At 52.7% G+C, this 10,009-nt stretch overlaps 1 protein-coding gene across 2 annotated transcripts; it reads left to right on the top strand.

The window, feature by feature from the left end:
- HEMGN (hemogen) lies at positions 1-5,499 on the top strand. Of its 2 annotated transcripts, none has more exons than XM_040541817.1 (4): positions 1-165; positions 3,507-3,597; positions 3,982-4,241; positions 5,267-5,499. In XM_040541817.1, exons 1-4 carry the CDS (start codon positions 153-155, stop codon positions 5,371-5,373), a joined length of 471 nt encoding a protein of 156 aa, XP_040397751.1. In that variant the 5' UTR covers positions 1-152; the 3' UTR covers positions 5,374-5,499. The 2 variants fall into 2 exon arrangements, with proteins under 2 accessions (XP_040397751.1, XP_040397750.1); XM_040541816.1 differs by having other exon boundaries at positions 5-234.
- The last annotated feature ends 4,510 nt before the right edge of the window (positions 5,500-10,009 follow it).

Genomic DNA, 10,009 nt, shown 5'->3' with positions numbered 1-10,009 from the left:
GAATATTATTACTCTACTAGTGGCCTGTCCAGATAAGCTGTTTGGGGCGGGCAGTCTGCATTTTTTTCCAAGCTCTCATTCTGCTGCACCAGTAACTCCAGATTCCGTTCCCAAGGAAATAAGCCGCTTTTTATTTAAAACTGCAAAGAGCGATGGAGAGTTTAGGTAAAGACCGTGCTTATTCAGACCCTTCCCTGCCACCCTCTACAGCTTGTGAGGAGCATGCTGTGCCAGGTAATGCTGACACTACTAACTTTTTTTTGGAGGGAGGAGAGAATGATCTTTGTCACTAGCGGTTTCTAAAAAAGAAGTTAATAATTACCAGTGTATGGTTGGGGGATGGAGGATGCGCATTTAACTGCAAGTGTGTGTGGCTTTTTCTGTGTTGTGTTTCAGGTCACAAAGACAGAAGCACCTATAAAGGCTTTCCAACTCAGAAAAAGTTGCTGAGGCAGTGCTAATATACTGTCCGCTTGCAGACTGACAGTACTCTCTCACTATTCTTCTAACTTGATGGATTTTTTTTCAGTTCATCTCTGTATCTTTACATCCTCTGCTAAATAATTTTTCATTGGGATGCAGGTGTTTTACTGTGATTTTTTCCTGCCTGGGGCTAGCGGGTGGCACACAGCTTTGGAGCAGTTCTGGGAGTGCTCTGTGGGACCAGCTGGAGATGAATGAGGGGTGTTCTCTGACGGTGCAGAGCAATTTGCTTTGGGTGGATTGGGAAGGAGACCGATTGCATGCAGCTAGAAGTGCTTTTATGGCTCACAAGATACTTTGAAAGAGAAAGAAAGTTACATTGGCTGCTGCAAAGGGATGTGCAAGGGATTGTGTACTTGAGTAGTTAAACCCGAGCACTGTGCAGATCCTGCTACTGCTGCTTGTAACCTCATCTTCCTGCCTTTTCCCCTGTGGACGGCAAAATCTTCTGCTGGCTGTGATGTCTGTGATGCTGCTTCATGTCGGGAGATAGCCTCCCAGCTGGAGAATGCCTGCACATTCCCCTGCACAGCTGCATGCTGCGCAGTCCAAGTGCAGTGCTCTCCATCTCAGAGGCTCTGGTCGTGCTGATACCTTTGCCATCACTGAAAAACTCCGACACCGTGTGTGTGTGTGGTGGCTTTCACATCTATACTGCACCCTGTTGCTTCCCTTCTCTGCAGTCCAGATAGGCTGAAAGACTGCTGGGAGAGGGTCTGCCTCCTCCTCTTGTCTCTGCTGTGCTCAAAGCAACAGGGGCTCCTGGAACAAGAAAGTAGCAATTAAAAGAACAGAAAAGCTAAGAGACAACAACAGAAAGTAGGATTATTTTTGTTTTTGTGGTTGTGATGGTGGCTGCTGTCATTGTTAGACAGCATGTGGAGTACCATGCCCAGATTTGGGCAGTTCAGCAGAAAAAAAGACAAAGGCATGCTGGTATGAGTCCAGTGCACAGCCACCAAAGCTGCTAAGGGCTGGAACAGCTGGCAAGCAAGGACAGGCAGAGGGAGCTGGGCTTGTTTAAGGGAAGAAGCAGCTGAGAGGGAGATGTTGCAGTCTCTCTCTATCTAGTAGGTGTCACAGAGAAGAGAGACAGACTCTTCAAAAGGTGCACATGGAAAGGACAGGAGGCACCAGGTCCATGTTGCAAACGTGGTTGGATAGAAAGGAGAAGATTTCACAGTAAGAACAGTGCAGAGAGCAGAAAGGTGGCCTGTGAGATCTTCCCAACATCTCTGGACAAGGTTCTGAATAACCTGATGTAGTTTTAAAATTGGCCCTGCTTTGAATATGTCACTGGGACAGAGACCCTCAGGGAATCCAGAGATTCTTTCCAAGCTAAATTTCTCCACAATTGTCATTAATAATCAGGAGTGTCTTGTGTAGAGACTTACTTTGAGCAGAGGTTGGCTTTTAGGTTTTTGTTTGTTTGTTTGTTTGTTTGTTTTTTTGGTTGGTTGGTTGGTGTTTCAGTTGATTGTGTGTGTGTTTATTCTGTCCTGGACTGTGACTTTTCTCTTTACAAGAGCTGTAGTCCCATTTCAGCCTTGGAAGTCCTTCTCACCTTGCCAGTTGTCTCAGCTAGACAAAATAATGACAAAATGACAATTCTTCACTCATTTGACCTGGTATGTCAATGTGAGCAGAGTCTGTTCCATGGAAGAAGCTGGATCTGATTGCAACTGCAAGGAGCAGGACATCGTTTGGTTGCTTTTTTATTGTGTGGACTTTGTTGAAACTATGAAAAACAGTGCTTTTGTGATCTCCTCAGTGTAAGTGTGGGAAGACTCTCCTCTCCCTCCAGGCTCCAAGGAAGTGGTACTCCTACTGGTATTTCTACTGCTTCTTTTCCTCAAGGGAATGGTCTCTTGCTATTTGACCTCAGCCAGGTCTTAATAAAGACTCCACAAGCTGGAGTCCAAGCTAGAAAATTCAGGGCTGACCGGATCAGAAACCATAAAACCTATTGCTACGTGATGATAAGGGGTGTTGTCTGTTAGGATCAGGGCACGGAGGGAAGCTCAGTGAAGTTGGGGGATTCATTTGCCAAGGTGTAGGTGGCTGAGATATCGCTGTCTTGGGAAGCTATTTGGAGCCCTTCTAAGCTGGTGAGATGAGCACTGAGCCCACTGTCCTCAGCCTCAGAAGGCATTGCACAGAGCCCAGGGGCCTGGGGCCCTGTGGGTGCCCCTTTCTCCTGGTGGCTGTGGGTAACCTGCGTGACTCGCCTAAGTGGAAGTGCCCACATCGGAGCCTTCCTCACATGAAGCTTCTGTCTTCAGCCTTGCCATGGTCTTCCTCACAGCTGCAGAGCAGCTGGGGGCTATTTATATGGTCCTTGGTACCCAACTCCTCACCACCAGCAGCACATGTTAGTGCTTTCCTGGTCTCCATTTGGGTCACCAGCCCCTACAAGGTCTCATCCTAAAAGCACGTGAATATCTGTGTATGGGAAAGGCCATGCCCTTTGGCTCACCAGCAAAGGACAGGGAAATGCACGCAGTTTTCTCAGTCCCTCAAGGTGGGACCGGTTGACTAGGCATAGGAATGGTGGCATTCTTGATCTGATGTCTTTTGGTCCATCTGGATGAGCAGCACTAGCCAATTCCAGATATCTGAGGAAAAGTGTGTCAGTGGAGCAAACCCAAAGAAATATCTTGCAGATGGTATTGGCATGTGCCTGAGTGATCTTGTGGTGTCCTCACAGCACAGGAAACCTGTCCTATGCTTTCATCTGGCCCCACGATGAGTCAATTGGACCAGAGTCACCCACAGTGGAAAACTGCAGCTTGAAATTTACAGCTGCTTACAGCACAGGAGCCTGGGAGCGCTGGGTGACATGCCACCAGATCTTCCTGCTGAGCTTGATCTGGAAACACAGTGCCCCACATTGTTTCGTATCGAGACCTGCTTTGTGACAAAAAGAGCCAGGTCACTTGCATCCTTGCTCTGTCACCAGGCAGGGAGGGATCGCCTCGCCCCTTGGCCAGGATGTCATGCTAGCACTCGATTTGTCTTTGTAGGTGTCACCACCCGCCGCTTGAGAGACCGGGAGATGCTCCGGAAAAGAAAGGCAGAAGCCCAGGAGAAGGATTCAATTCAGTGGGCTATAGGGTAAAACTTGCTTATGCTGTCAGGCGTTTTTCTGAGCCCAGGCACAGTCTTCACACGAGGACAGAGCCTAGCAGAGCCCCCTGTGTCCTCTGTGAGGAGAGGTCCTGGCTGGCACAGGTGTCCCACGGCCAGGACCAGCTAAAGGTCCAGGCTGGCACAAGGGGGCCGAGAGAGTTGGAGGTGGTCACGCAGGCGGTGGGTTTGATGGAAAGCAATCCTCAGCCACGGCACAGGGCTGGGTGAAAACCAGTGTCCAAACTCCCACAGCCTGGTCCAGCCACACACAGCCCCCATGCAGAGCATCCCAGTCTCCGCTGGGGTGAACTGGTGGGAACGTCCCCCTGTGTGTGCCCAACGCTTTGCCTGTGTGTAATCCCCCAACAGGGAGCAGGAGAGGAGCAAGCAGCAGAGAAGACGACGAGGAGCCAGGCGAGGACGGGGCCGAAAACCCATGGTGAAGCCCACACCGAAGCCAGAACCAGAGCTGGACCCTGAGCCCCCGGCGCAGAAGGAGGCTGAGCTGGTGCCCCCCATGCCAGCGCACCAAGCCCAGCCACCCATGATGGCCATGCAGGAGATGCTCGGTGGGGTGCAGATGGGAGCACTGGAGGGAGAGATGGCATCTGGGAGCCAGGGTCCTCTGGGTGAGCTGCCGGGGAGCTCTTCCGTCCCCACGGGGGTGTGCAGGCACATGGGTTGGGGCTGTGGGGGCAAATACCACTCCCCGAGTCATGGGGAGGGGCAAAAAGCCCTCTGCTGTCAGCAGAGTGATTGGCACAGGGTCTGTGGTTGCTGGTCCTAAACGGCTCGTGTCCTGAGGACATCTCTGTGGGCTTTTTTGCATGGGGAAGAAGTGTTTGTGTCCTGACGCACCTCCCTGGGACAACAGGTCAGGCAAGGAGACTTTGCAACAGCAACACTGTTGGTTCACGGAGGAGTGTCTGACCCCAGCCCCCTGCTGCCTGAAACAAAAGCAGCCAGGGGGTCAGACGTGACCAACATGACAGTGGGTCACCGTGCTCCCCAGCTCTCTGCCAAGAGCCAGGCCAGAGCAGACGTGCTGTGAAAAGAAGAGGCAATCTCCTGAGACCAGAGCAAGTCGGGGAGTGCCAAACATCTCCTGGCCACAGTCCACCAGCCCTGGGGCTGGAGTTGGGTACTGGGGAGAGGAAGGGGGCAGCTGGAGTGTACACGTCTGCAGGGGACACGCCATGGTGGGCACCGAGCTGGTTGCCAGCTGGGCTCAGGAGACCTTCCTACAGCTGTGCAGCTGGGGCCAGCAGGAGATACCCCCATGCCTGCTGTGGGAAGAGGGAAGTGCACATATTTCAACAGCTAGGGCTGCCTCCCAGCCAGGAGCAGCAGCAGCCTGTGTTTCAGGGGGGTGAGCACCCTCCGGCCCCCGACGACTGCATTTCCAGCAGTGTCAGTGCAGGAGGGAAGGGGACACCCTGCTGCCGGGCCTGTAGTGCTCTTGTGCCACGGGGCACAACCGTTCTGGCGAGCATCAGGCCTGCGCTTGTTTGCCCTCTGCCATCAGCCCCACTAAAGCCCCTCCAGCTCCCCCCTCCACCTCCCCGGGGACCTCCGTGTCCCTTGGTGGCCAGGCAGGCCGCCAGCAGCCCCGGCGAGGCGACGTGCAATGACCTGTCTCTGAAATGCCTTGCAGGTGAAGAGGAAGTGCTGAAACTAGCGGAAGAAATACCAGAAGAACTGAATACTCCCCTGGAAAACGACACAGAGGGTAGCGAATACTTCCCGTCAGTCCTATTTTAAGTTTCTCTCTCGAGTTTTACATTTTCATTTACAATTTTATGTCTGAGAGAAACTCCGATGAGCGTTGTAGAGAGATGTAGACCCCCTCCTTCCTGGTGAATAATAAAGCCCAGAGTCTCCTGGCCAGTGTGCTTCCTGTGCTGCTTTTTGTCTGCGTGCAGGGCAGTGCTCCCTGCCCCTCAGCCTGCAGGGCAATGGCCCCACGGGCGCCTGTCCTCCTTTCTGGAAGGTGCCTCCAACCCACCCCGGGGAAATGCCAGCCCCACGGCGAAGCTGAGCCCCTCCGTGACTTCCAGCGGGCTGGAGTGCTGTGGCTTAGGCCTTTTTTTTCCACTTGCAACAAACCCGGCAGACCCTTGTGCTGTTATCTTTGGCCCAAAGGCCTTTCTCACTGTCTGCTTTCCTCCCTGATAAACAGCTTGCTTTCCTAAGGTCTGAGGAGAGCGTTGGTTTTGTCCTGCAAGCAAATTAACTCTGACCTTGCTGAGCTGTGCTAGCCAAAGGAAGGCTGGCTGAAAGCAGATCCCCGTAGCAGAACGAGGAACAGCTGAACCGTACACTTTGGTCAGGAAAGTGCCATCTGGGGGCAAAGACACAAGGCCGCTCTGCACGGGTGTTGTGTCTGCAGCTCCCCAGCCAGCTTTCAGGCCGAGACTCCAAAGGAGCGTGTGCCTGTGCCGTGTACCCTGAATTTCTGTGAAATCAGTGAAGAAGGGGGCTTCCTTTCCACCCACATTTCGGGTCTTGCGGTCTTCTCTGTGCACGTGGGGGTGGCTTTTTCACAATTCTGTACATCCTGGCCCAGAAGGTCTTTCTCCTTGAAAAAAAAATAATAATAAAAAATGTTATGGCTGAGCACCACCACAAAAACTGTGCCAGGGTGCTCTTGCAAGTGCGGTGTCTGCACCACATTGCAAGGAGGCTGGGCTGTAGGGTCTGCCACTGGTGGGCAGAGCAGGAGACCCTCCTGCCCTGCAGAGCCCCGCGCACGCTGTGGTGGGGCTCAGCAGTAGCTGGTGGCTGTCCCCAGCTCCCCAACCCTCTGCAGTGCTCCTAGGGAAGGGAACCCAGCCCTGGTGCCCACATACTGTGTCTGTGGAGGTGGGACCTTGTTCCCGCAGCTTTTCAGACTCAGGAGAAGCAGCTTCTGGGAGGCTTTAGAGCACCCCGTTCTCCTGGGCAAACGCCCATGGTGGCCTTGAGGTCCTGGAGCCACCCCAGCCGCTGCGCACCCCATGTTAGGGCTCTGGCTCTATCTGATTTCTTTGGCAGCCTGTAAGAAAGGTGTGTCCGCAGGTTAACAAGTTTTATTGCAAAATAACCAAGACAAAGATAAAGCCTTCCTTATCAGCACTTTCATTTGCAAACTACAGTTTCTTTCTCTGGAAAGGGGGCAAGTAACAGAGCGCCTTCCTTGTATTGATTTGCCTGGGGTTTGGGCGAAAACCTGCCCACGTAGGGGTCCAAGCGCATCTCTGGGGTGGGTTCTGCTGTTAGGAGGGAGCTGAGGGTGGGCTGGTGGGGGCTGCTGGAGCTAAGAGAGAGAGGGTGACATTTTGCAGATGCAATGCAGCATCTTCCCCCTCCTCTCCCTTCCCTTCACTCCTTCCTGAGACCCACAGGGGCTTTTAGGAGCCAGAAAGGGAGATTTCCACCCCCTGGGATGAAAAGTAGGGTCTGAGTTTGATGCAAAGGGGAGGTCAGAGACCTTTGGCTGAGTGTAGCCTTGTTGGTGATACGGGGGGGTAATGGGTGCAGGGAGCGGGGCCAGTGACCGACACAATGCCCTCCTCCTCGCTGTGCTCTGCTGGCGAGAGGGCTGGGCAAGGCTCCCCCAGGACACCTCGTCCTGCTGAGTGCTCCGTTTTACTTATCAGTGGCCCTGTTACACTGCCTCCCCTCTTCTGCCTAACCCGCAGTTTGTTCCTGCCGCTCCCCTTGCCCCGTATGCTGCACATGGGTGTGCAGCTCTCCAGCAGCGGTTCCCTGCCCTGGCTCACAACCTTAACAGCTGCAGAGTCCAAATCGATCTTCCTGGCACCGTGCCTGTTATCAAGTTGGTCAGGGCTGTGGCCTTGTGTTCTTGTTTATGGCTTCCTGTCTTGCTCATACTGTTGGAAAAGGGCCTTGACCTGATGTTCTCAGAGGAGCAGACACCTTCCTTCTGCCCGCACACCCTTACAAGCAACAAGGAAGGATCTGGTGCATCCTGCCCGTAAGCTCCTGAGCTGGTGTCAGGCCACAGCAATGTAAGTACAGCCCAGAAGAGGAGATTGAGGTCCCTTTAGGGCCACCCGTACCTGCCGGCAGTGTCTCTTCTGGTGGAGTCTGCCTGGCACTGAGGGTGGAAGATTTTATGATCTGGGAGTTTAGCTAGCTTTGACCTGGCTACACATGACTAGAAAAGGAAGACTTTGCTTCCTGCTGTGAAGGAAGAAAGACTTGCTATCAAGTATGGCCATAAAATGTGCCCATAAACCTTTGGGAAAAGCTACCCCTTGCCGAGCCTCCTGATTATAGCAGGACTGTCGCCAGCACAAGGTCAGCTGTGTCTTGCAAACCCCCAGGGCATCATGTCCCAAGACTGAATGAGACAGGTACAGCTTTTAAAGGACTGATTTCTTTTTTATGGGGAGCTCCAGAAAACCCACCTGCCTGCCACATATTTGTCTGCATAGTTCATGGCTAGAGAAGAAAGACTGGTGATGCTGAAGATGCGACTGTGGTCCAGCCTTCGCACAATCACAACAGAGGCCACATTTTAATGACAGCAGTTTGCACTGGTGAGTAGTCTTTCCCATGATCTCTTAAAGGTGCAAGAGATTAGAGGAATAAAATACCCCGGGTTTGAAGAGCCCTCTGAAGAGATCCTCTCCTGACGCTGCAGAAAGCGAGGTCACAGCATACGGTCACACACGTCCTCCCCGTGTGGTCTGTGAGCACCCAAGGGGACACGACACAGCCGTGCAGGACCATCACCCACAGGAGACCACCACGGCCCGCCAGACACTCAGAGCAGGCGTGGCAAGCTTCCAGCAGTACGGGAGGAGAGATGCTGCTTGGTTTGTGTGCCGCGGCTCCCCACATCTTCCACACATCTTGGATTTCTCTTGAGAAATGCAGTCTCCCGCATGTGCAGAATGTCAGGGGTGATTTGTGGCAGGCTGTTGCTCATGGCCGGTGTTTTAAGCAAGAGGGTTTTTTCTGGTCCTTAGTAGAAGTGAGGTCAAAGCCAAGTCTGAGCAGAAAGAACCAGGCCAGCAGCTGGCAGCTGGAGGCCAGCAGAGGCCAATGAAAAGTCATTCCACCCTGCCAGAGCCTGGTCTTACAGAGCTGAAAAAAACCACCTTTCTTGTTGTTTTACCAATATTGACTTGAGGTAATAAATACCGGTGACTGCAAACACTCACTGCCTCCTTGGCCACTATTTCCTGCCAAGAAAACATTAGCTCTGATCCTTCTGTTTAAATAAATATATCTCTAATTGTTCCAGGGCTGCCAAGGACTACAGCTGTGTGCACGGCAGCGCTCAGCAGCAGTCCACAGGCTGGCCTGGCTCTCCTGTGTCACCAGGAAATCACATAACCATAGAAAAAGCGAAGTGGGAAGAGACTTCTGGAGATCCTGAGCCCAACCCCTGCTGAAAGCTGACACTTTGTGATGGAGTGTAGCAATAGAATAAGGAGAGATGGCTTTAAACTAAAAAAGATTAGATTAGACATCAGGAAGAAGTAGTTCTTTACTCAGAGGATGGTGAGGCACTGGCACAAGGTTGCGCAGAGAAGCTGTGGATGCCTCATCCCTGGAAGTGTTCAAGGCCAGGCTGGATGGGGCTTTGAGCAGCCGGGTCCGGTGGGAGGTGTCCCTGCCCGTGGCAGGGGGGTGGAACTGGGCGGGCTTTAAGGTCCCTTCCAGCCCAAACCATTCTGTGTCTCTGTGGTACTATGACTGCAATTTAGACTTGCTCTCCTTCCTCTTTCCAGGCAAACAAACTTGATTCCCTCAGCCTGTGTCCATCTCGATGGCCTCAGCTGGGCTCCAGTGTATCAATGTCTTTCTTGTATTGGGTTGTCCTAAATAGATCCATTTCTGGGCTTATCCACACCAAAGAGGGGAAACAGCCATTTGCCTCAGCACACAGGCTAAAACTCAGTCTGTCTGGAGGGACCTGGGGCTTTGAGCATGACTGTACCTTTGTGTCCCTCAGACACTTGAGTTCCTCACCAAGGAGACACAGGAAACACAGAGCAAAGAAACACAGATGCTGCTTGTGTGTCCTGAGCTTTCTAGCCTTAATAATGCTTTTTATTTATTTATTTATTTATCAGATGCTCAGATGTTTCAGATGCTCTTAGCAGGAAATAAGCACCGAGCTGGAGGCTGGTCCCACCACATGGTCCCAACACATCGCTCCGCAGGCTGCACATCTGGGGCTAAAGTGCAGCACCCCGAGGAGAGCACCCCTGCCACGCAGGAGTGGTAGTGACCACCAGCTAGGAGGAAATTATATGAGGGTGGTGAAGTACTGGGACAGATTGCCCCATCCCTGGAAGTCCTCAAGGCCAGGCTGGATGGGACTTTGGGCAACCTGGTCTACTGGGAGGTGTCCCTGCCCTCGGCAAGGGGCTGGAACTGG

This window comes from Cygnus olor, chromosome Z (genome assembly GCF_009769625.2).
Source record: "Cygnus olor isolate bCygOlo1 chromosome Z, bCygOlo1.pri.v2, whole genome shotgun sequence".
Taxonomy (NCBI): domain Eukaryota; kingdom Metazoa; phylum Chordata; class Aves; order Anseriformes; family Anatidae; genus Cygnus; species Cygnus olor.
The sequence above is the reverse complement of the archived record's forward strand: the minus strand, read 5'-3'. Positions and strand labels throughout refer to the sequence as shown.

What these genes read in the sequence shown, in the direction of transcription:
- HEMGN (XM_040541816.1), top strand. Translation starts at nt 153, where the DNA reads ATGGAGAGTTTAGGTAAAGACCGTGCTTATTCAGACCCTTCCCTGCCA. An exon ending in TCAATTCAGTGGGCTATAGG is followed by an intron (nt 3,598 to 3,981) that starts GTAAAACTTGCT and finishes ATCCCCCAACAG; the next exon opens with GGAGCAGGAGAGGAGCAAGC. An exon ending in TGGGAGCCAGGGTCCTCTGG is followed by an intron (nt 4,242 to 5,266) that starts GTGAGCTGCCGG and finishes AATGCCTTGCAG; the next exon opens with GTGAAGAGGAAGTGCTGAAA.